This window comes from Phalacrocorax carbo, chromosome 21, assembly GCF_963921805.1.
Source record: "Phalacrocorax carbo chromosome 21, bPhaCar2.1, whole genome shotgun sequence".
Classification (NCBI taxonomy): domain Eukaryota; kingdom Metazoa; phylum Chordata; class Aves; order Suliformes; family Phalacrocoracidae; genus Phalacrocorax; species Phalacrocorax carbo.
Window position 1 is genome coordinate 8,713,352 of NC_087533.1, and position 24,159 is coordinate 8,737,510.

Sequence of the window (24,159 nt, forward strand, 5' to 3'; positions counted from 1 at the left end):
TGAACTCAGACCCCGGCTCCTGCTGCGGTCCCGGGGGCCCGGGGAGGGGGGCGGGGCCCGGGGCGGGGCGCGGTTCGTGGCGGAGGCGGGGCCCGGTGTCGGCGATGCGCCTCTCAACCGCCAGGGGTCGCGCGCGAAGCAGTTGGGCCGCACGTGGCTCTGTTGCGGTGGGGTTGCGCGCGCACGCCGGCGTCCGACGCCACCACGCATTTCCCTCCCGCCCCCTCCCGTAGCCCCGCCCCTCCTCTCCCGGCCAATAGGCCCGAGGCTCCCGTCGTGCCCGCTTCCGGTTTGCCCCCCCCGACGTGGCCCAATGGGGACGCTCGGGCCGCCGGGATTGGCGGGCGGGGGCCCGGCGCTGTCGGCTCGCGCCAATGAGCTGGCGCCGCGTCCGGGCCGGGGGTTGCGCGAGACGCCGGGGCCACCGCCGCGGGAGCGGACGGGACCGGAGCGGGACCGGACCGGCCGGGAGGATGGCGCGAGTGCCCTGCTGGGCGCTGGCCTGCCTGCTCCTCTCCTGCTGCCTGCCCGGCACCGGTACGTGCGGCGCGGGGCGGCGGCGGCGGGGCTCCCGGGGCCTCTCCCGCCTGGGCCGGGCTGGTGGCGGGCCGGCCGCCCCCGCGCCCGACTGTCTCCCGGCCCTGGGCCGCTCGGTACCGGCAGGAGGTGCGCCCTCCCGCCGGTGCAGGCCCTCACCGGAGGTTTTTTTTCTCCCCTGGCGTGCTGCAGAGCCCGTGGCGGTGATGTCGGTGGACGTGGGCAGCGAGTCGATGAAGGTGGCCATCGTGAAGCCCGGGGTGCCCATGGAGATCGTCCTGAACAAGTGAGCGGCGGCGCCCCGGGCCCGTCCCGGCGCCGGTACCGGAGGCGCAGCGCGGGGCCTCCCGGCAGGGTTGCCGGGCCTTGCAACGTGCCCGCCGCCGCCGTGAGGCGTAGGGTGGCGAGGGCTCGGCGGCTGCCGCTCCCCCTCCGTGAGCGGAGCGCGCCCGTCCTCCGCGTCGGGGCTTTCCGGCGTGCTTCCCGCCCCGGCGGCCGGCGAGCGCCGCCCGGCAGCCGTGCCGGTCTGGCCTTACCTCAGGGGCGCTTCGTTGCGCCTCGGGGGCCGTTTAAGCAAGCGACCGGCGCGGTTAGGGACGCTTCGCCGTTCCAGCGCGAAAGGGCGCAGCGCCCGGTTGCTGCCTCGCCGGCTGGGAAGCCCGGCGCTCACCTCCCCGTGAGGGAACCCGGAGCAAGGCTTGTTTTGCTGCAGCTGTTCGGGACCTGCGCTCGGTTGCGAAGCGAATAAAGTTCGCCTTTCGCTCAGTTGCCGTTGCTGCAACCCCTCCCCGAGACACCCGGTGGAAAATCTGCTGCTGGGAGAGGGCGTGCGGTCGGGAGCGGCCTCGTTTGCTGGGAGTCTAGGCTGAGAGATAACAATCAGATTTGTCGCCCAGCTTCCTGAGGCTTGGTAGGGGTTAGAGTGAGGGGACCGTCTCGCCTTGCTTGCCGGTGGAGGAAAGCAAAAATAGAACAAGCCTTGCCTGAGTACGAAGTGGCACGTTCCAGAAAGCTGCTTGTGAGCCTTGCTTCTTCGTGGCAAGTCGTTTTGTTGTAGCCTTACGTCAGAGAATTGGTAACGTGTTATGAGGTGTTTGGAAGCGGGTAGGGTGCACTGAGCTCCGTGGGCAACTTTAACCCCCTCCGTAGCTGCTGTGAAATACTCACCTTGGTGTGCTAATGCATGAATCGGAACAGAAGCGAGTCACTCAAGTTCTCTCAGGGGAAGAATAACAGTCTGCCCCCACCACAGCTTTGACTGTGATCCTGTCCACGGTTCGGTGAAGCGGGTTATTTGCCCGTGTCGTGAGGAACATCAGGAGGTATGAAAACTCCAAAGGCAGGTGCTGCTACTGCAGCCCTTCAGGTGAACGGAGGAGGCTGGCCTTCCTCGCCAGAGGCGGTATCCGAGTGCCTTCCCTGAGCCTTTCTGAAATGGAAACGGCGCCCTCCGTCGCTAGGGGCTCTGTATTGAACGTTCACCTGTTTTGACTGGTTCATTTCTCTGTCTGCACAGGGAGTCACGAAGGAAAACGCCCGTGGCCGTTTCTTTGAAGGAGAACGAGCGCCTCTTTGGTGATAGCGCACTAGGAATGGTAAGAGTTCCTGTTACTCCTCACACCAGCCGCAGTCCCTGTGTGCAGATGTGTGTTCCCGCTGCTGGGTCCTTCGTAATAAACGTCTGAGCTAGGAAGTTTTCTTTCTTGTCCTGTACTTCACGTCTCCTTGGCGCGTTACTGGCTCTTTGCGCACCGTTCTTGTGCTCCTGACTCCTGTAACGAGCTGTTCACCACGTAGCTCGGGAGAGGTTTGTCTGACCACAGCAGAGCCGAAGAAACGCAGCTGGGTGATGTGCTTTTTCTTTCTGCAGTCCATAAGGAACCCCAAGGTGGCATTCAGATACTTCCAGGATCTGCTGGGTAAGCGTGTCGATAATCCCCACGTGGCGCTGTACCAGTCCCGATTCCCAGAGCACGAACTGGTGAAGGATGAGAAAAGGCAGACTGTTATCTTCAAGCTATCCCAGTAAGTGGCTGCTTCTGTGCTTCTTGTGGGTGGGGCTGTGGCTACCAGGCTCTACAGCCGACCTCCGTGGTTGCTCTGATTTTCTTTCCCACCTGTTTCTTGTAGGACGACACAGTATTCTCCAGAGGAGATGCTGGGGATGGTCCTGAACTATTCCCGTGGCCTGGCCGAGGAATTTGCAGGTTGGAAGGATTTAGCCATTTCTTACACTACCTGTGTGTGCGTGTTACAGGTTTCGAGTAGAGACTGAAGGTGTTTGAAAACGGGCAGGTTTTTAGAAACAGGATGTTGGGTCTCTTCGGCCATAGGCTGTAGCAAGACTTAGCAGCTATCGAGTCATCATTTGTTTCTTATACGATGTGAGTTTGGGGTCTTAACCCTGTTCCTGGGGGCAGGCACCCCAGATCCTACACCCACTCTTGCAGTGGATAAGCCTGACGGCAATCTCTGGAGAAAGAGTGAAGTGTTTGCTCACTCGCCTGCGTGACTAGAGCGGAGGCGCCTTGGTAGGTAACTGCAGGGGAGGGTGAAGCAGCTCTGTTGAAGTCTGCTTCTGGTCTGGATGGAGACTCGCTGCCGGAGCTGAACTACAGTTAAAGAGCAAAGACTGCCCTCTGTTGTGAAACTTGTTAACGGATAAGGGGCTGTCGTGCGTTTTCCATGCTGTGTTGCTAGTGAAATACGGCAGTAATGAAAATGGGGTGAATTCTGTTGTCGTGTTTGACTTGCTTCGTTGCCAGGAGGCTGCGTGTTGTTTGGTTAGTAATACTAAAGCCAGTCCAAAGGCTTTTTACTCAGGAGAGCGAACATAATCCAGTAATGAAGTAAGTCTCCATGAAGAGAATATTTGTTGAAATCTAAGGCATCCCAGAGCATTTGAGAGTATCCTAACATGTGAAAGAGAGGTCAGCAGACAAGTGGCTTTGCGAGAACCTGTAAAGCTTGCTTGGTTTCAACAGGACAGGGGTAGATTCATCCCTAATGATCCTGGCTGCTCGTGCTGCTTCAGGATTGCATTCTCTGGCTTGGCTGCCGTCACAACGTTATAACGTGCCTTTGCACGTGGCTACACCGATGGAAAAACACGGTTCCTGCAACTCTTTCAGAGCAGCCCATCAAGGACGCGGTGATCACTGTTCCTGCCTACTTCAACCAGGCGGAGAGGAGAGCGGTTCTGCACGCCGCTCGCATGGCTGACTTGAAGGTGCTGCAGCTCATCAATGACAACACTGCTGTAGCCCTGAACTATGGAGTTTTTAGGAGGAAAGACATCAATGCCACCGCACAGGTAGGCGCAGGGGGGTGATGCGGAGAGTCCCGTGCAAGTGCCTGCCCGTGGGGGAGGAAGCGCTGCAGATCAAATCAGAAGGACTTAACTGTGAGGAAGCAGGCTCTGCTAGTCAGCCAGTCTCCTCTGTTTTCATGAGGACATCAGCAAGAGGAAGAGATGAAACCCTGCGTGACTATGTGGTGAAGCTGGAAAGCTTCCAGAGTGAGGGCAGGTGGATGGGAGTTCCCATTCTGTAAACCTGTGTTTGTTCCTTGCCCATCAGTGCGGGGGGAATAATGCCAGCGACTTTCTGAGGTATTGGAAGGCCGACTCGGCCTGTGTCAAGCTTGGACGGCAGCGGGTTCTTTCCTTATTCATGGGGGGTATCCGGGTGTTTCTGCTTCACCATCCCAGCTTCTCTTTTGCAGAACATCATGTTTTACGACATGGGAGCAGGAAGCACCGTTTGTACTATCGTTACGTATCAGACAGTGAAAACTAAGGACTCGGGAACCCAACCTCAGCTGCAGATCCAGGGCGTTGGGTAAGAATTCAGCCCGAGTTGCACAAAGCGCGCAGGTCTTGGGGAAGAAATGGTTTGTTTCGCCGTCTCTTCTGAATGTGGAATTTTGCAGTCAGGCTTCGGTGCGGTAATTTGGATGGCAGAGTGGGAAACGTTCGGAGCGAGAAGGCTCCAGTTGGTAATAATTCTGGTGTCACTGTCTTGCGCAGAAGGTAACTGGGAACTTCCAGGAACCCAGGAGGCGAGCCAGTATGCTTAGTTTGCTTCAGGCTTGCCTATTTTTTTATAGCCACAAGCTGTTTTAGTGTAATTCTGTTTCCTATAATCTTGCAGAAGTAGAGTGCGTCAGTTTGAAAAAGCAGAATATCCTTCTAGAGAGGAATTAAAATGCAGTGTGTTTGCCAGGCAAGGAGGGGGGTGCTGTGAATCGCCAGCCCAGCAATTTTAACTCCAAAGCATTTATCCTGGTGTTTCCAGGAAAGTACCTGGGACCTGAGACAGTTACCCTTTGGCTCCTCGGCTGTTTGGGGTGCTTGGCAATAAGGCCTCTACCCTAAATGTAATGATGTTTCCTGCTCAAAGGCCATTGTGGTGAATCTTTCTTTTCTTTGTTTCATTATAATGTGTTATTTTTGGAACAACCCTTTTTCTTCCACAGTCGGTCACAGCTGATAGTACAGCAGCTACTTTTGACCACTCGCACGTTTGAAATAATACATGAAGTTTGTATTTCCACTCGGTTTGAGTTGTTACGTCTCTTCCTTCTTCTGCTCAGGTTTGACCGTATTCTTGGAGGTTTAGAGATGGAGCTTCGTCTCCGGGACTATTTGGCAAAACTCTTTAACGCTCAGCACCCTTCAAAAGATGTCCGCAAGAATCCCCGGGCCATGGCCAAACTCCTGAAGGAGGCCAACCGCCTGAAAACAGTCCTGAGCGCGAACGCTGACCACATGGCCCAGGTCTGACCTTCTGTCGCAGAGTTCCCAGCTTTTTCAGGACTGAGGGCGGGGTGGGCTAAGGACAGGTACGGAGGATCGTGGTCCCTTTGCAGCGCCAGTGTGCTGAAGAGCATCGCTCCTGGTGTTCTAGGCGCGGCGGTGGCACCGGTGGTTCCTCTCAACTTGTGCCCACTTAGTACCACTGATGATTAAATGAGCGGATTGGATGCGAGGTAGTCGTGTGAAGTTTGATAAATAAGGTTTCACGGAGAGAGGCTGTTACAGCCACGTTCCATCCTCTCGTCACCTTAGCAATGGCAGGGCTCGGGTGAGTGCGGTCGGGTCCTAGGTGTGTTAAGAAAGCTGGAACTCTTTGCACGCTGGGCAAGTCAGGGAAAGATTTTGCTGTGAGGATGCTCCATGAATAATTTCATTCTGGCTGTGTTTTCTTCTGGACAGATTGAGGGGCTACTGGATGACATCGACTTCAAGGCCAAGGTCTCAAGGCAAGAATTTGAGGATTTGTGCTCTGACTTGTTCCAGCGAGTCCCAGGACCTGTGCAGCAGGCTCTGAGCAGCGCGGACATGAACCTGGTAGGTTTAGAAGTGGATTAAGAAGGCTGAAGTTTCTGTGTACGGAGCTGCTGTTGTGTCACGGTCGAAGCATCGGTGGCTGCGATATCAGCGCTGCTGAGAGGTGCAGGTGCCTGCTAGTGTAGCAGAGTAGTGGTGTTGCTGCTGCAGCGAGGTAACTTGCCGCAGTGTCAAGCAGGAGCCTGTCATGGCTCCCTGCACTGTTCTCCAGAAACAGAGGACTTGGAGGAGGCGTTTCTTTCTGTTAAAAGGCTTTACTCTTGGGCTGGAGGTCTGAAACACTGCTTTTTCCTTTTTCTGTTTCGGATGCTGGTTCTGGTCTCTTTTCTGAAGTTTCATCCCAGAGTGCCTGGAAACAGAATTGTTGCTGTTCAGGCTTCTCCTCTGAGCACTCCCTTTAGAAGCCCTGTTGCGGACTACAGTTGGACCAAACACGATGCAGTCCTTTGGAGAGACTTACTGCATTGTTAAACGCTCCCTTTCCAGGGTGCCAGGACGCTCTTGAGCATCTTTTGGCTCCGGTATTCGAAGCAAGACACTGAGTCACCCCTCAGAGTCCACGTTTCCGTCTGTTCTGGTCCAGCTTGCTGTCTGAGTCATGGGCTCCTCTGGCATTAAAGTGTAGCCTGTCTAATTTTGAATCGAGTCCCACGTTTCGGGTGACTTGAAGCAGCGGTCAGGCTGTCCCTGTTTGTCGGCGTGGCTTGCGTCAGCCTGCCCGAGATCGGTCAGGCACTGGCGTGCTCTGGGACGGCAGGACGTAGCGTGGGCGTTCTCGGAGCGCCGCGTCAGTGCGCGGTGATGGGGGAAGGAGCGTAAGGAAGCCCTGAACTTAGCTTTCCAAAATTGCTTTCTCAAGACAAGGTGACTGTTTCCAATCCCTAGGATGGAATTGACCAGGTGATTCTAGTTGGCGGTGCCACACGGGTCCCCAAAGTGCAGGAGGTTTTGCTGAAAGCTGTGGGCAAGTGAGTATGTGAGGCCCCCTTCTAGTCTGTCTCCTCTTGACAAGTCGCTGTTTGTGGCAGCGGCTGCAAAGCTGACGGCTGTTGCTTTTCACTTCCTAGAGAAGAGCTGGGCAAGAACATCAATGCCGATGAGGCTGCTGCTATGGGCGCAGTCTACCAGGCAGCTGCTCTGAGCAAAGCCTTTAAGGTGAAGCCTTTCATTGTTCGGGATGCCGCTGTGTTTCCTATCCAGGTAACCCTTGGCTTGCTTTCTCTTGTGCAAGGTATGGGTAAATGGGGCTGTGCTGGGAGAAACGTTTCACGTGACCTGTCGGATTCCTTTGAGTAAGGAAGTTACGGACATCTTTCTGCCAATCTAATAAAGAAAGCAGAAGAAATTCGGACCCACTGAAGAAGTGCTGTATCCGAGAATCCAGGCATATAGAAACATCTGTTGCAAAATACTTGCCTGTCCGCCAACTTTTGCCCGAGGCGGAGCAGCCGGAGGCTGCGGAAACTTCTGATGTAAGGTGCCGTAGAGGAAGCTTGCGGTTCCTCAGTCACGTTTTCTGTTTGTGATGCAGGTGGAGTTTACTCGTGAAGTTGAGGAGGATGATAAATCCAAGAGTCTAAAGCATAACAAGCGGATTTTGTTCCAGCGCATGGCTCCCTATCCGCAGCGCAAGGTTATCACTTTCAACCGCTACACAGATGACTTTGAGTTCTATGTCAACTATGGAGATCTGTCTTTCCTGAACCAGGAAGACATGCGGTGAGTTGAGGCTAGCGTCTGAGCAGGCGGCTCCAGGGCAGGGCGCTGTGCCGAGCTGGAGGATGTTATCGGCAGGCCTATGAATCTGACTGGCCACCAGCAGCACGTATTGGCAGATCTGTTCCCGGAGTTGTATGCGCTTTGGCAAACCGAACCGTGCTGGTTCCTTGCTTCGTGCGGTTGTGCTTCGCTGCAGATGAGACCGTGAGAAGTGGTTAGCCGTTGTGCAGCATTGTTATCTTAAGCTTTGTCTCCGCTTTTGTCTCTGCGTCGTCAGGATTTTTGGTTCTCTCAATCTCACTACTGTGAGGCTGAAGGGAGTGGGGGACAGTTTCAAGAAGTACTCGGATTATGACTCCAAAGGCATCAAAGCTCACTTCAACATGGACGAGAGTGGAGTACTGAGTCTCGACCGGGTAAGTGCCGCCCTGCTGTGATGCTTCTCGGCCTGTGTGTGTTCCGGTTCTGTCCCTCTCTCCAGTATCGATGGTCCCTGCTCAAAACTAATTCTCTGCTCCCCTCTCCAAGGTGGAATCTGTGTTTGAGACCTTGGTGGAAGACAAGCCGGAGGAGGAGTCAACGCTGACAAGTAAATGCCAAACTTTGATATTCATCCAGACTGCTGTGTTTCACCTGCAGTAGCCGGGATAACTAAAGCATGCCATTGCTTTGAGCGGAGCAGGCACAGTGGTTTTGGCACGTGGAAAATGAACGGTTAGCCGTAGCCTCTGGTGGTGTATACGGCTCCAAAATACCTAAAAGCCCTCTGCAAGCGGCTGCTGGGTGCTGCCAGCAGCTCTGAAATGTCATACGCTCCTAAGGTGACCATGGCATGCATCGCAACTTGAAAACTAGGACTTGTTTCCTCTTTGTTCAGCCACAGCTGCTAATTTCAGGAGGCCCGTCCCGAAGGGAAGTCCTGCATCCATAGCCCCGCAGCGGTCTCCCTTCCCGTTGTCTGGGGTGTGACGCCCTGCTCTGGGCTTTGCATTACTCAGGTTTTAGAGCACAGGCTTCCCTGTAGAGAGGAGTTGGAAATCGGCGTGTTTGGAGGTTGGGGGGCTGATGCGGGGATGGCTAATGCAGCAACGGCTGCATAAAAACCTTGAAGCTTTTTAGTTGAAGTTACAAATTTCAGGACACGCTCCAGCAAAGGTAGAGGCCCTGCTTGTCCGTGCACGCAGAAACACCATGTGAGGTCAGGGAAGGATGAGTTTCTGGAGTGCGTGTAGTTAACCTACGCTGCCAGGGGAGGGGATCGTTGGTGATCGTTGTGGTTGCGAGGGGAAGAACTGAGAGCTGAAGATTACTTTCTTCCTCCTTTGGATACACCATAGTCTGTACTTTTTGTCTCCTGTCAACAGAGCTTGGAAACACCATCTCAAGCCTGTTTGGGGGTGGTGGCCCTGCGCCAGAGACTGGAGAGAACCTGACAGACTCGGTTCAGGTGAGCCCCGGGGTAAATGCTAGCAGGAGGGAGCCCCTGGGTCTTGCTGTGGCTGCTAAAGAGGCAGCGATTCACGTGAGCACAGTGGAAGGTGTCTGGCAGCATGTCAGGATTTCAAACATTTTCAGAAAGTGCTGCATTGCTCGAGTTTCATGTGGTGTGCATTTAAGTAAACTGGTGATCTTTTGCTAGTGAGTCCAGCAGTGGTGGGCTCACGTTACAGGGCTTGTTTCTGGGGAAGTCTCTCTTTTCTAAGTTGTCCTGGTGCCCGGTGGATAGGCTTCTGCCTGTGTGTTGTCTGTGCAGGTGTCCAGCAAGCTCCTTCCTTTCTCCCGGGCTGTATAGGCACAGCTGCTGCTATGCTGGCAGTAGCGATTAGGTTTCCTTCTAGTGAGACGAAAGCTCCTTGTCACGGAGTCGTGTCCTGCACTGAAGTGACTCTTAATTCATATTCTAGCTCAGCACAGTGCCTTGCTAGCGGCTGCAGTCACTGCGAGTGCTGTTTTTCGTCCGTATCCTTTTTCGTAGAGAATTATCTGTTCTGTGAAATATTTGCATGGAGTTTCTACATTAAAAGCACTGTTTTGGTTTCCCCTCTACCGGCCGGTGATGACCAGGAAGAAGAAGAGAGCCTAGCAGAACCAGGTAAAGAAGAGCAGGGGGAGAAACAAGACCAGAAAAGCAGTGCAGAAGAGGCCGGTGAAGAACAGGGAGAAAGAGAAGAGAAACAGCAGTCTCCGGGTCAGGCAGAAACTGCCCCTCCGAAAGCAGAGTCCCAGAAAAAGGAAGAAGGCGAGAAAGTAGAGTCTCAGGTGAGCACCGGATTGAATAAATGGGACTGTGATTTTTGGTGTCTGAGAAGTGGAATTTCGTCAGTGGAATTTCCTCTTTCCTTGTTAGTGCCCTGCCTTGGAAAAAAGCTGCAAAATCTGTAGATCTGTTCCTTTCCCTGAGAATGTACTCTATCTGTTACAGGATCCCAAAGAAAATAGCGAAACGGCAAAAGAGGAAGAACCGTCCAAAAGTTCCAGTGACAGCACAGTCGCCAAAACGGAGGAGGAGAAGAAGATCAAAGCACCCAAGAAGCAGAAGCTTGTCCATGAGATCACCATGGAACTGGATGTGAACGACGTGCCTGACCTGCTAGAGGATGACCTGAAGAGCTCGATGAAAAAGTATGTTTGAGATGGCTCTGCTAGGTTAGAGCTCGAAGTGAACTGCTTTGGAACGGTGACAGCTCACGTAGCGCTGCTGTCCTCAGAAGCTGAGCCATATGATGTGGCGCTCATCTAAAGGCGCTTCCTACCTTTGATTTCCCTTTTGTTTGCACGTTAGGCTCCAAGACTTGACGGTCAGAGATCTAGAGAAACAGGAAAGAGAAAAATCGGCCAACAGCTTGGAGTCGTTCATCTTTGAGACGCAGGTAAGAGAGGGGTATAAAGAAATGAGAATTCCTGGAGAGCAGGTAGAAGTCTCTTACGTGGCTTGGCTGGTCTGAATGCAGGGGAGTTGTCTGAGCCGGGGGAAGCCGGTTTGAAGAGCCCAGCTTTCGTCTCTCGGTCACTTCTCGGGCTACCATTAGGCTTCCCATCCCGTGTGGCTTGGGAGGTTTCCTTCACACAAAATGAACCCTTTCTTTCAGCGTTTCTAATACATTAAACTTTGGGTTTCCGGTGTGCCTTACGCGCGCTTCCCTGTGCCTTTTGGAACAATCGCTCTCGGGCTGTAAGGAAGCTCCAACTTCTCAAGTGCTGTTGTGCAGAAGAGGCAGCTAACATTAACTGCGTGCGAAATTAGGGTTGTTGCAGCTTTACCGTCATACACCTGGTGTGCGTGTGTGTCTATACACCTGGCGTATTACCGTCACGCTCCTGGTAACGCTGGGAGCAGGAGCTCGGGTTTGGGAAGGTCGAGTGAGAATCTCCTGGCCAGTGCAGGCAGCACCCCTGGAGTTCACAGTCCAGCCCAGCTGCAAGCGGGTGACTCGGTGGTTTTATGCTTCCACGCTCAGTGGCATTTGACAGGAGTGCTTGCTTTGTTCTTTTCAGGACAAGCTTTACCAAGAGGAGTATCAGTTTGTCTCAACGGAGGAGCAGAGAGAAGAAATTTCCAGAAAGCTTAGTGAGGCTTCCAGCTGGATGGAGGAGGAGGGCTATGCAGCCACAACTAAGGTACTGCAGCCTGTAGTCAGGAAACCAGTCTGCTGCCGCCGACGTGGAAATGACCACACGGGCTGACAGAGTATTGATCCGTCTTGATCCTTCGTAATCTGGTTCTTGCAAGTTTCTTGCTTCCTCAGTGCGTTACAGCTTCAGCGGTAACCTGTTGATTCCACATTAAACCTTAGTCATGTGGCGCTCTTTACCCTACTGAAGCAGTATATTTGATAGAGAGAATGACAAAACCTGCAGTTTTAACTTCTGAGGTTTTCAGTGTTAGATAGTGGGCAAACTAATTAATGTCTCCTTCCCCCTCTCCCCCATTTGCAGGAGCTGAAAGACAAGCTCTCGGAGCTGAAAAAGCTTTGTAGGAACCTCTTCTTCCGTGTTGAGGAAAGGAGAAAGTGGCCGGAACGCCTGGCTGCCCTGGAAAGTCTGCTCAACCACTCAACCATTTTCCTCAAGTAAGAGCAAGCTGTCGGGAAGGAGAGTCACGCAGCTGGTAACATAAGAGATGCCAGTGGAACGTGACTCGATTGAATGTAGTCTGAAAATCGCTAGTGCTTCTTGCGAAAAGACGACCAAAACCCTGCTTGGTAGCGCTCAGTTCCGCGGAGCTCGTTAACCCAAGCGTGCAAGCTCGGTTTGAAGCGGGGGGACGGGAAGCGTCCGACACTGTACACGCCATTTGCAAGCAGATCTTCCCCTCTTAGTCCTATGGTCTCAGCTTTTTCTGCCTTCCCTGTTTTTCTGATCTCCTGATAGCTGCATTTGCTGGCTCTCTATTCCGTTCTTAGCATCCAGAGACGGGTTTAGGGCTCTGCTTCCTGCAGATGCAAGAGACGCCAATGTGAAACATCCTAATTGGCTGGCTAGTTGTTGTTACGATTGCTGGAGCTGTAAAGGCCGCGTTGGCAAGGTACGCTCTGTTTGGTTTGACAGAAATAAACTTTCTTCTTATCTTTAAGGGGAGCCCGAATGATTCCAGAGTCTGACCAGATATTCACAGAAGTGGAACTGAGTACGCTGGAAAAAGCCATCAATGAAACAACGGTAAGAGAGGATCGAATGACCCGGGGGGAGGGTGGGGGTGGCAGTTCGGGTTGCGTTTCCCGTCCGAAGTAACACGTCGTGTACTTTCACTCACGGGCATGGGAAGGAGTGCGTGTGTCTTGTTTCCCTGCCACCAGCAAACCTCTTCTGTGTTCCAGTGGTTTTCCAATGCCCAGCTTGACCCCAGACTGCTTTGGGGGGGATAGCGGTTCTCGTGTTGCATGCGGGCAGTTGTCTCCCGGAGCGGTGGGGTGGCCCAGTAACCTGGCTGCGGTTTTTAAAAGCAGACGCAGGGTTTTGACAGTTCTGTTTCTTCCTTTTGTCCTGTGTCCGGGTAACTAAGAAGCTGGTGGAAAAGTAACAGGGAGCAGCATTGTCCTGATTAAGTTAGAAGGCCCAGGGTGGTGACTTTGAGATACTGTGACATACAGTGGTTCCTGGAATCAAAAAGCATCCAAAAAGCACCTCTTCCCTCCCACCCCGCAGATTTGGAAAAACGAGACGCTGGCTGAACAGAACAAGCTCTCTCCTACTGAGAAACCCATCCTGCTGTCCAAAGATATAGAGCTCAAGATAGCAGCCCTGGACAGGGAAGTGCAGTATCTTCTGAATAAGGCCAAGTTTGCCAAACCCAAACCCAAAAAGGAGAAGAACACCACAAAAACCGATTCAGGCAAGAATGCTACAGCAAACTCTGAGACCGAGAACACTATCCCTCCCACGGAGGGGAAACAAGAAGGTACGGAGCGGGCGGCGAGCGTGTATATAACTTCTGGCGTATAATTACCCTGTGTAACACGCTCGGATCTCTCTGCTTGGAGTGAAAAGGAGCTAAATCAGTGAAGACAATTGTTAACTGTAGGAACAAATGATCCTCCTCTTAGTTTTTCAAGACAGCTGGGAAAATCTAGGTATGGCAGTGTCCTTTTCCCCCCACCATTTGTTTGTGGGTGTTTTTTCCTGTGAAGGAACAGAAATTATCTATAAACTTCCTGGGATGGTTAGTCAGAAGCTGTCTGGTTGGCTGGCTGGCTTATAAGAAAGATAAGTCATCAATTCCATTCTTGGTGTCCAGAGCAAGTATTCGAGGTCACGTCCTACATCAAGGAACAGAATGAGCTGTAGATGAGAAAGGTTTGTGGCTTAGACAGACCCCAGGGAAAGAAAAAAAAAAACCCAAAACCAAACACCCTTGCGACAGTAAGGCTTGCAGTTTTCTGAACTTTGTAAGATCCTCAGGTCCCGAGTGCCCTGGTCCTCTCAAATCTAGACTGCTGTTCGTCAGGGGAGTTCCCTGCCGGTTCCTCTGGCCCTGAGTAAGAGGTCCTGCTTATAGCCACAGCTCCAAAGGTGACTTGCCTGTGCAACCAGCGACTCTCCAGGGTTTCTAGGGCCATAAAGGCTGGCAGACAGAGGCAGTGAGAAACAAGGAGCAGCTCTGTGACGCTCCTCTGCGTGTTACAGAGGTGTGCTGTGAGCGTGAACAGTCCTGCTGAGGCTCCACAGCTGGCTTGTTTGTAAACCTCGCCGCTAGTCACCTCACCTCTCTGCACCTTATCTCTTGTGTATTTTCCCTTAACTTTTACGCTGTTTGTTTCTGCTTTAAACATAGACAAACCTGAGGACATCGGTCCAGCCAAGGAACCTCCTACAGCTGAGAAAGTAGCAATAGATGATGAGCCTGGATCAGACTCTGGTGGGTAAATGTTTGACTAACAGTCTGGAACATGGCAGCTACAAGTGCAAGCTGTCTGTCTGCTTCCTTCCATCTCTTTAGCTGTAGGAGGTAGTCAGACGGTAGAACCCCCGATGATGAAGCGGTTGTTAATTCCGCAAAGAGGAAGACACAAATTTTGGTTCCTCCCTGTTCCTGTGCTTTCATTGTTCAGCGTGACGTGACGGTGTACCGCTGCCGCCTGCCTCGGCAGCTGCTTTCTGCCTGGGCCACTGCGGTTGCTAGCAGTCCCGTAGCTGTAAGCCTGTCTCTGTTAAAGAGCTGATGCGCGGGTCTGTGTTGTTCTGCCGGTCCTCTCGTGAGGACAGCAGGTCCAGCAGGTGCAGGGCAGTAAATGCCGCGGCCCTTTGGCGCCGAGTATCGCTCCTCCAGGCACTCCCCTGGCTTTTGCGCCACGGACCGAGAGTTTGGTGGAATGCTTAATGAACGTCGGGGGCTTTCCGCGCTGCTTTGGGTGCTGCGAAAACCGTTACAGTGTGTAACTGAGTTTACTTCATTACGCAGGGTCCAAAAAAGAGGAGAAGACAGAAGCTGGAGGAGAAAGCAGGAAAAACGATGAGTTATAACACCCCTGAAATCCCACTAGTGTCAACGTCTATTTATTTCATGGTTACTTTCTTGTTTTTATAATGGACCTGGTTAGTCATGATGCAAATGGAACCCAACAACCAGCCTGACAACACCATGGGATAGAGATGTAAATTTTATTTTTTTCGTTCTGGGGATTTTGCCGCTACTAACTTAGTGAATTGTTTTTTTGGTTTTCTTATGTCTTTAAAGGTGGCAGCGTGCCCACCGTCAGTTGTCTCAGTTTCAGTACAGAGGTCACCAAAGTGACTCTTCTGTTGAGAGAAAGCAGTAAAGAAACATCTTGAGCTTTGGGAAGTGACTTGGGCCATGAACTCTGTGCCACGCCTCCTCTGGTGCAGATAGACGGGATTAATGCAGAAGGGTATAAGTTGAGATGGTGGTGTCTCGGCATACGAGGCTCTGGCTTAAAGGAGTTGCGTGATTTCAGGGAACGGGAGGTGTATTCCTGCTCGGATTCAGGCGATGGTGGAGCAGAACAGGGGCGGCGGATGCTGCAGGTTTCAGGATAAGAGTGTCTGTTTTCTGTAGGCGGCTGTTAAGCCCATCCCTCTCTGGAAACCGCGAATGGAGACTTGACAAAACGCTTCTGCCCATCGTGTACTATAAAATAAGCTGGGAGACGGCGGCGCTCCGTGCCCAGAGCGCCCCAAGCAAGGCGTTGGCGCGCCTTGCGCTCGGAGCAACAGCCGAGGGCCGAGGGGCCGCGGCGGGAGGCAGCAGCGACGCTGGCAGGGTTACCCGGAGCCACCCGCCGGCCCCCGGCGCTCCCGCCGGGGCCGCCGCCCTCCGGCGCCGCGGGAGCCCCCCCCCCGCCCTGCGCCAGCGGCGTCTCCCCTCGGCTCCCGCGGCCGCCTGTGAATGTGCATCTGATGTCGTGCTCCATTTATTTTTTTGGCCTCTTCAACCAAAAATAAAAGCGACACTTCCCGAGGGGCTCTTTCAGGTTTGCGCCGGGGTGAGCGGGGAGGCGGAACGCAGCCGCCGGGCGGCGGGGGCGGCGGGGACCGCGGGGCGGGGCGCATCGGGGCGGGGCGCGGCTCCTGGCGGCCAATAGGCGCGGCGGGGCGGGCCTTCCGGGCGGGGCGGTGAGGCGCGGGGCCGCGGCCGCGTCCCGGGGCGCCCGCCGGTCCCTCCGCTCCCGTCGTCCCTGGGGTCGCCGCCCGCGGGGCCGGGCCGCCTCTCCCGTCCCCGCCCGGCCGCGGAGGAGCGCGTCGGGATGGCGGCCGGCGGGTACGGGCGGTACCGGGCCGTGATCTTCACGGCCATGTTCGTTGGATACACGCTCTACTACTTCAACCGCAAAACCTTCTCGTTCGTCATGCCCGCTGTCATGGCCGAGGTGCCGCTGGGGAAGGACGATCTGGGTGAGTGCCGCTCCCCCGGCCGCCCCCGGGCCCCGCCGCCGCCGCCCTGCCCGCCCGGCGCTGGCTGGGGCGGGCGGGCCGGCCGCCGTGCCGCCCGGCTGAGGCGCCCCTCGGGCTCTGCCCCGCCGCAGGGCTCATCACGAGCAGCCAGGCCGCGGCCTACGCCGTCAGCAAGTTCGTCAGCGGCGTCCTCTCCGACCGGGCGAGCGCCCGCTGGCTCTTCTCCTCCGGGCTGCTGATGGTGGGCCTGGTCAACGTGGTGTTCTCCTGGAGCTCCGCCGTCACGGCCTTCGCGGGGCTCTGGTTCCTCAACGGCCTGGCCCAGGGGCTGGGCTGGCCACCCTGCGGGAAGATCCTCCGAAAAGTAAGTGCTTGCTGGAAGAGGTGAGGGGGAAACTCTGCGCGGCTCTTGCTCTGAGCTCTCCCGGCAGCAGGTCCGCGCAGGGAGCGCTTGCCCCGAATCCCGAGGGACTCACTCGCACCTATTCCTGCCTCCTCCGAGCCAAGGAGGTCGAAGCTGCTAGCTGCGCTTTCTTTTGCCTGCGGAGCAAGCTTCTGTGCGCAAGGTCCTGCTTGTTCTGGCAAAGGGTCAGAAAGTTTGTTAGCCCGTGCATTTACGTGCCTCGATTCTAGCTTAGTGTGATACGTACCACCGCCCGGGAGCAGACCTTCTTCGTGTAAGACGCCTTATTTGTCGGAATCCAGTATTTTAGGCGCGCAGGCGGAGGTCTGCTCATCCTTTTGCCCTTGCGGCAGTTTGCTGCTGGGCAAGGAGCGATGAGGAGAAGTCCATCTGCGCGCTCAGGGAACTCAGCAGTTGCAAATTGCAGGCCGTTTAGGTAGAAAACCGGGTAACGTATGGAGGAACAGCGCGAGCCGAGCCTCTAGGCTGCGTGTATTTGGGTTTGGTGACAACCTGAATGGCACAGATTGATTTCTGCCTTGGGGCCGAAGGAAGGGAGGTCAGCTGTGTGCTTACCTCTCTTTAAAGATGGAAAATCCAGGAGCGCACGTACTTGTGGGACGAGGGGAGATGGCCAGCTGCGTTGCCCTTGTGTGAGGCGTCTAGCCTCATCTAGCTGGCACCAAAAGGACCGTCTCGGATGGTTGTGTGCGCAGAAAGGGAGGTCCCAAATAATGGAAACAATACATTTAGTGTTTTCTGAAGGCTTTTGTGAACATAGCGCTCAGGCGTTTTCCTGCCGACAGCCACCACCCAGGCGGTTCTGGCTCTGAGCACGCGTTGCAACGCAGAACCGATCGTGCCTGATCCTTAACAGAGCAGCGAGTCCTAAAGTTACCCTGTGACTCTCTGCATATCCGTTCCCGGTCCTGTGCCAGCAGACCTTTCCAGGGCAACGCCGTTCCTAGCAAGGGAGTACGCAGAACCGCGCGCGCTTAAATTTGCCTCTCCCGGCCCACGTCTCGGTTTCACCATCTGTAAATGGAAATAACTCCGTGCTGGCTCGCGGTACGAGCACCTGTCGAGCTCCTGTGGCTGACGCTTGCATAACGTTTGGAGTTCCCTGCATGACTAAGGGAGTGAAGAGTAGGCGCTCCCCTTACCTGCTTTTGTAGATCTGGGTCTGAATTGCCCCGAACCCGCAGCGTGGGCCTTGCTTGAGGGTTTTCAGGTGCCGCGTCGCTCTCTTTCCCAGACCTCATGCCATTTTTCTTGTTGTTGCACAGTGGTTTGAGCCTTCCCAGTTTGGGACTTGGTGGGCAATCCTGTCTACAAGCATGAACTTGGCTGGAGGCTTAGGCCCCATTGTCGCTGCTCTCGTGTCTCTGAACTACGATTGGCGCATGACTTTGTCCTTCTCTGGCTTCACCTGCGTGGTTGTCTCTTTTGTTTGCCTTGTCCTGATTAAAAACGAGCCATCGGATGTTGGGCTACCCAACATTGAACAAGGAGCCAAGAAAGGGAAGAAAGGTGAGCACGAGACTTCGCCGTAAGCGGGCAGCCGCGGGAGAAGGTGCGGTGCCTTCTGTCTGTGTTCCGGCGCAAACGCGTCGCTCTCGGTGTACCGAGACCTTCCCGCAGTCGCTGCTCGGCGGGATACAACTAAGGGGTCGCTTTCAGCAGCTTTATTCCCGTAACTGTCGAGCTGCTGCCTCGAAGTTACGAATCGTACGAACCAAGCCCCGATGTAATCTTGTGCAAAGGGGCTGGCGTACGGGCTTCTGAGGCTGTGGCAGCCAAGTGCGGCAGAGCGGAGGAAGAGCCTTACGGCCAATTAGTTCTGTTCCTTGGCCTGCCAGCGGCTGCGTGCGCAGCGCTGAGATGCTGGTGGCTGGCTGTTTCACCTCCCTCTCTGTGTAATGTCTTCCTGCTAACAGTGCCTTCGTTTTCTTGGGGCTTTATTTGCTTTAGACTGTGAGCCGAGTCTCCTGGCGGGTACCGGGGAGAGAGGCAAAACGCAACAGCGGGGAATGCTTCCTTAAGCCTGACCTTCCTCTCCTCCATGTTTCCAGAGGACAGGCAGCTCTCCCCTCACCCCGCCATGGGCTCTCTTGACCTCTGGGTTGCAGTGGACTCTGCTCAGTGTTTTCTGCCCTAACCTAGGACATCTAGTTAGTAAATGTTTGTTCAGACCGCTGAGCGTGGCGCTCCTCTGAAAGCGCAACGGGTAGAGGGGAATTGCAACAGAGGTTTGCCGTTTTAAAGGCCAGCGGAAATGCGGCCTACCTTCCACACTGTCCCACGATGCCCGTGCTGCTAGGCTTGACCTCTTTGTGTACAAAACCAACGTCGTTTCCCCACAGCGTTCTGTGGGGAGGGTAGCTTTGCAGGCGTTCTTGGACGACCGACGCAAAAATAAAGGCAGCACCTGAAAGTCAGCGTCTTTGTTTGGGTCTGTGCAGTGGCCTTCACAGGCAGAGCTTAAAAGCATTTAGTGCAAAATCCAGGGAAGCAGATCGTTTTTCTGACAACCTTTGTGAAGGGTTCATTGGCAACCGCAGTAATTACTGGGAGTAGTGTTTTGATAATTCTTTTGAAATCTTTAATGAAGGTGGAATGAATTGGCAGAAAAGATTGTGAAATCGCAGCAAACCCAGAGCAGGGGAGGGGTAAAGCCATTTGCTACCAGTAGCTATGAGCATCTCCCTCTGTAAGGGTGTCCTTATGCATGAATCCTGCTTGCAGATATGCCTGTGGGGCCACCGAGGCAGTGTGGTTCAGCTGCTGTGCTCAAGCAGCAGTAACGTTCCTCCTGATCTTCCTTACAGGTTCCTCCAGTGACAACAGCACTTTGACGGAGCTGCTGCTCTCACCGTACCTCTGGGTGCTCTCAACGGGCTACCTGGTTGTGTTTGGAGTGAAAACATGCTGTACCGACTGGGGACAGCTCTTCCTGATCCAGGAGAGGGGACAGTCCGTGCTCGTGGGTAAGATGTGGAGCTGCATGTTGAAGTTTTGTGGCTGCAATGCGGGAGGCGTGGCAGAGAGCTCGACTGGGTACAGCGAAAGGATGCAGGCACCTCCATCGGGGAGACCTGTTCGCTTACTTCCTGCCTGTCCGTTTAGGTACCCGTAGTTATTGGAATAACTCGCCGATGAAGTTACTGCATGCGCCCAGTGCTGCCTGGTGCCAGGGCACTCCTGGGACTGGCAGACGGGCATTCCCGTGCAAGGATGAGCTGGAGAGTCTTGGCCAGCAGAGCTGCTCTGAGCTCATGGTGAGCTGACAGCAGTTGAGCTCGGTCTAAAGCATCCAGCAGCTTTGCTGTTGTGACCGAACCTGACGGCCTGTTCTTTGCTTCGCCTGCATTCTAGGCAGTTCCTACATGAGCGCCTTGGAGATCGGGGGCTTGGTGGGAAGCATCGCTGCCGGATACCTTTCTGACAGAGCGGTAGCAAGAGTAAGTAAGCCGGACCCTCAGGTGTGCTGGGCGGTTGACACAGCGTCAGTTTGAGCTGCTTTGGAATTTTTACGTTTGTTTTTTGTTTCCTTCATGAGTGCTTAAAGATGATTTTAAAAAAAATTTTCCCCCCTTTTTAATTCCTGCACCGGTAGTGGAGCAGAACGCTCCCCTTGTTTGTGTCGCTCTGGAGATGCGGGATACCCAGAATGCAGCGGTAGGGAGCTGCTGCCTCGCGCGTGGGAACGGCCATTCTCAGTACCACGCTTCCACCTTCTGCCTTCCCAAGCTCTTCTTTTGGCTGCAGTTCTGTGTCTAAACTATCCTGCTTCGAAATGGGACTTTTCAAAACCAGACCATTGTCAATTAACGCGTCTCCTTCCCTTCGTGCGGAGGCGGGTTGGGAGGGACGCGACCCATCTCAACGGCCTAACTAAGGTGCTCAGTCGGGGCGGTGCTGCCACTGCGTGCTACGACTGAGAAACAGGCCCGTACCCAGTTCTGCCGCCTGCGCGAGGACAACTGCTGAACACCCCTGAAGACGTTGGGAAATACGTACGCCGACGTTAGGGAAGGCGTTTGGTCTGTTTCATTTGTTGGCTTTACTGTGCTCTCCTGATTTCCATGCGGAAAGAGATCTGGTTGTTGACAGTTGTCCTCTGCCTGAAAACCTCTCCCGGCCCCCCATTACAGTCCAGCGGTGGGTCTGGAAGCCAAATTCAGGGCGGGAGTAGGGCGCAGCTGACGACAGAATTATCGTTCATCGCTAAGGGCTTCTTGTTTAGCACAGCTTGGCTGCGGGCAGTCCTTAAACCAAACCAAGAAGTCTCACTCAAAGGTGTGCTTTCGTTGCGCCACGCCTGTTTCTGATGGGGCTGCGTGGATGGCGTTGGCTGCCACGAGCACAAAATGGAAGGAGTCCTTCCAGTTTCTGACCCTCAGTTTCCCACCCTGTGTTGCAGGTGGGTCTGTCAAGCTACGGGAATCCTCGGCACACGCTGCTGCTCTCCATGATGGCCGGGATGTGCGTGTCCATGTTTCTCTTCCGTGTCACGGTCACGGGCGATTCTCCCAAGGTAATCCGTGCAGGAGCAGCTGACCGTAACTCGTAGGGATAGCCCTTTAGCGGTGAGGGGTTTGGCGATAGGGAGCGTGCCTGTCGTCTTCACCGAGAACCGTGAGTTTGCATTAGCTTGGTCTGGCCTGGACTGCTTCTGCTGCCTCAGCTGGCTCGGGCAGCCTGCGCTGCCGGCTGCAGTGTAGACGTGAGTTGCACCTGCCCTAATGACTGCTAAATAAATGAAACCTCTTTTCTCCTTTCCCTTTTTTCTTCTTCAGGAAAAGCACTTCTGGACTGTAGCCTTCCAACCTCTAGCTGATCTTACAGGCCTAAAAGAACATGAGGTTTCTGCCTGCCTTTTTTTCTCCCTCTGCCTGTTTCTGCTTTCGCTGATCTGCCTTTTTCCTACCGTGGGAGGTTGGTTAGTGCTCCAGAACTTAGAAGCAGGGCATTGAGAAGATTACTGTAAGTTTTGTAAAAGAAACCTTTTCTTGTAATCGTTTGATCGCACTAACTGACTTTCAAAGGCTGAATATAACATTTTAAAGTTCTTACACAGAGGGTTCCGAGGACGTTTGTTCATCAGGTAAAACGTAGCCAGTTAAAGCGTCCTGCGAGCGAGGTCAGGAGGAGCGATTCTGTTCCTGCAGGTCCCTTCCTGCTTAACCTTGGCAAGCGTTTTCCGAACTCTGTTTCTGTTTCCCATCTGGAAAATAAGACGGCGCTTGCTTCCCTCTGGGCATCTTGAATTGGTGTTTATAGTTCAAAAAGCGTGCTTTAATCTTGAGATGGTCGGTCACGTTACCTACCCTTTGTTGTCCTTTCACACGTGACTGATAAATTCTGAGCCGGGTGGTTTTCTCAGAGCTCGAGCTAATGCTGAAGTTTAGACTGTTGGGGCTTTTTGGTTTTCTTTCTGTGTTTGTTTAGCAACGTAGAGGTTATCAGAGAGCGGCTACTCGCAAATAAAGACGCGCTGATCGGTTGCTTGCATCTAAAATGAGAAAAGCCTTTAGGAGGTGCCTGCAGGATCGCTTGTAAAAGCGACTCGATTCACAGCTCCCTCCTGTGATTTTGCGGGCTCGTCGCCCATCTCTCTTCGGCGCTCCGGTTCCTTCTCGCAGAACGGCGTGCACCGCGTGTGCGTGGTGATGCTGTAGGAGAGAGGAGAGCTGGCGCTGGGTAACAAGGCGGGGTGGTGGAGGTGCAGCTGGGCCGTGTGCACCGGGCTCCCTCGCAGCCTTGAGCTCGTCTGTCTGCAGGCCAGGGAGCTAGCGTCAGCCCAAAAATGTCAAAGCCCCCTCGTACCGTGCCTCAGATCTGAGAGTTGTCAGCAGCCGCTGATTGACAGCGGTAAGATGCACAGATCCTGTTTCTGATCTTAACTTGTTTCGACAGCTGTGGATCCTGACTCTGGGAGCTGTGTTTGGGTTCTCCTCGTATGGGCCGATCGCCCTGTTCGGGGTTATAGCCAACGAAAGCGCCCCTGCCAACCTCTGCGGCACCTCCCACGCCATCGTGGCCCTCATGGCCAACGGTGAGTAATGCCCGCTTCCCCAGAAACCAAACAAAACCCCTGGGCGTTCTTGATGGCGCGTGGTCTTACCCCGGGGTGCCAGGTCACGGGGAGTCCCCTTAGAAACAGAGGTGGCAGAGCTGGAAGCCTCAGGGATGCTTCCTGCTGTACCTGACAGGCTTTTGCTTGTGCTTTGAGTTCAAACCAGGCCCCAGATAACACTGAGATGCTCATGCATTACTGGTTTTCTGTTTGTTTCTCCTTACAGTTGGGGGGTTTCTGGCTGGGCTGCCCTTCAGTACCATTGCCAAGCACTACAGCTGGGCCACAGCCTTCTGGGTAGCCGAAATCACCTGCACCGCTAGCACAGTGGCTTTCTTCTTGCTGCGGAACATCCGCACCAAGATGGGCCGGATTCCCAGGAAGGCTGACTGAGGATAAGCTGCTTGGTGAAAAGGATGCTCCCACGCCGATGTGAATGATGCCTGTTTTTTGTTTAGGAGCGAGTTTACCTATTGCTGCAACCTAGATAAAAAGTGTCTCAATTTCTTGTCCACTGTCACGTGCCCAAGGGCACAAAGTTCCTGCTACCCATCGCTTTTTCCCTCAAGATGTGATAATTCAGCTAGTTTACAATCGCAGTGATTTTACCGTACCTCCTCCCAGCACTGCCGATGAAGTGGAGAAGCCTGTGCTTCTCCACTGGAAGTGCTCTGAAGTGACCGGCTCCAGGCGCCGTCACGTTTAGTTTTGTCCTTACTGTTCATCGCCACCAGTAGCTGTCGGTTCAGCCTCGTCGTTCAGGGGCACGTCCCCTCCGGCTGCTGTCAGCCCAGCGCTCTCAGCTTACTTGGGTGCAGGCTCCCTGCGCGCTCTCGGCCCGGGCATGGCGAGGGATGGGCGTTACAGCTCGGCCTCGCGGCCGATGTGAGAGCAGCCTGGCTTTAGCATTTCCCAGGGTTCGCTGTTAGAAGCGAGGGGGGCATTTCGCTCTGGACAAGCGGAACGCCGCCGCGGCGCTGCGGCAGGGCTCGCCGCAGCACTTGGGAACAGGCACGTTTCCAAGACATTCTTGGCACTTCAGGGGCGAGCGTTTAGAGAAGCTCCTTCTGCCGAGCAGATCCTGCCCGGTGCCATCTCTGTGCATGGGGTTAATGATTTGCAAGGGAGGCAGCTGCTGCCAGGTCAGCGTGTAGCAAATCGGCCAGGAAACGCGACCAGGCAGCGGGTATTGCGAGAGCGGCTAACTCTGGCCCACAGCTCCCCCAGCTGGGTTTGGTGAAACCCGTTCGTTCCAGCATTGGCTTGTATTTTTCAGTACAAGGTGCATAGTCTAGGATGTTTTAAGTCAAGAGCTGCGCCTCTCACAGCCGCGGGCAGGGGCTTGGGCTGCCTGAGAGCCGGCCTTAGCAGAGCCACCACTGACGGCCGGCAGCCTCGAGCCGTCACGCCCGGCCCTCTTCACAATGAGCGGGCTCAGGGTTTTAACCGGGATTTTGCTGAATGTCCTTGTTTTTGCCCGAAAGGATTTACTCCTTTAGGGTCCTGGGAGAGGCAAGTTCAACTCGTGAAGAACCCACACGCAGGTACTTTGCTGAACAGTTTGGTTGCAAGAGTAGGTAGCCAGCCTTAATTAAAACAATGGGTGTGAATTACATTTTGTACTTAATTATGTGATCTTCTACTATCTGTGCAATAAAAACGGAGCAGTGTCACACGGGCTCGCTCTGGTTGTCTTACGGAGAGCAGTGCAAGTGAACCCCC

At 54.4% G+C, this 24,159-nt stretch overlaps 2 protein-coding genes and 1 long non-coding RNA gene across 3 annotated transcripts; 2 read left to right on the forward strand and 1 right to left on the reverse strand.

The window, feature by feature from the left end:
- Positions 1-376: 376 nt before the first annotated feature.
- Positions 377-15,521, forward strand: HYOU1 (hypoxia up-regulated 1). Its single transcript, XM_064471067.1, has 24 exons — positions 377-537; positions 730-823; positions 2,054-2,132; positions 2,408-2,562; positions 2,668-2,744; positions 3,669-3,850; positions 4,261-4,376; positions 5,131-5,314; positions 5,753-5,887; positions 6,773-6,855; positions 6,955-7,087; positions 7,419-7,606; positions 7,884-8,022; positions 8,135-8,195; positions 8,971-9,053; positions 9,671-9,865; positions 10,029-10,228; positions 10,389-10,476; positions 11,102-11,224; positions 11,543-11,676; positions 12,181-12,265; positions 12,752-13,004; positions 13,878-13,961; positions 14,505-15,521. The coding sequence occupies exons 1-24, from the start codon at positions 474-476 to the stop codon at positions 14,564-14,566; spliced, it is 2,997 nt and encodes a 998-aa protein (XP_064327137.1). The 5' UTR covers positions 377-473; the 3' UTR covers positions 14,567-15,521.
- Positions 14,594-17,646, reverse strand: LOC135316719 (uncharacterized). Its single transcript, XR_010375980.1, has 2 exons — positions 17,522-17,646; positions 14,594-17,393 (listed from the first exon to the last, which is right to left on the reverse strand). It is a non-coding gene; the product is annotated as an uncharacterized LOC135316719 (long non-coding RNA).
- On the forward strand, positions 15,663-24,110 carry SLC37A4 (solute carrier family 37 member 4). Its single transcript, XM_064471073.1, has 8 exons — positions 15,663-15,955; positions 16,087-16,319; positions 17,645-17,888; positions 19,187-19,345; positions 19,734-19,819; positions 20,782-20,895; positions 22,278-22,416; positions 22,664-24,110. The coding sequence occupies exons 1-8, from the start codon at positions 15,808-15,810 to the stop codon at positions 22,828-22,830; spliced, it is 1,290 nt and encodes a 429-aa protein (XP_064327143.1). The 5' UTR covers positions 15,663-15,807; the 3' UTR covers positions 22,831-24,110.
- Positions 24,111-24,159: the final 49 nt, after the last annotated feature.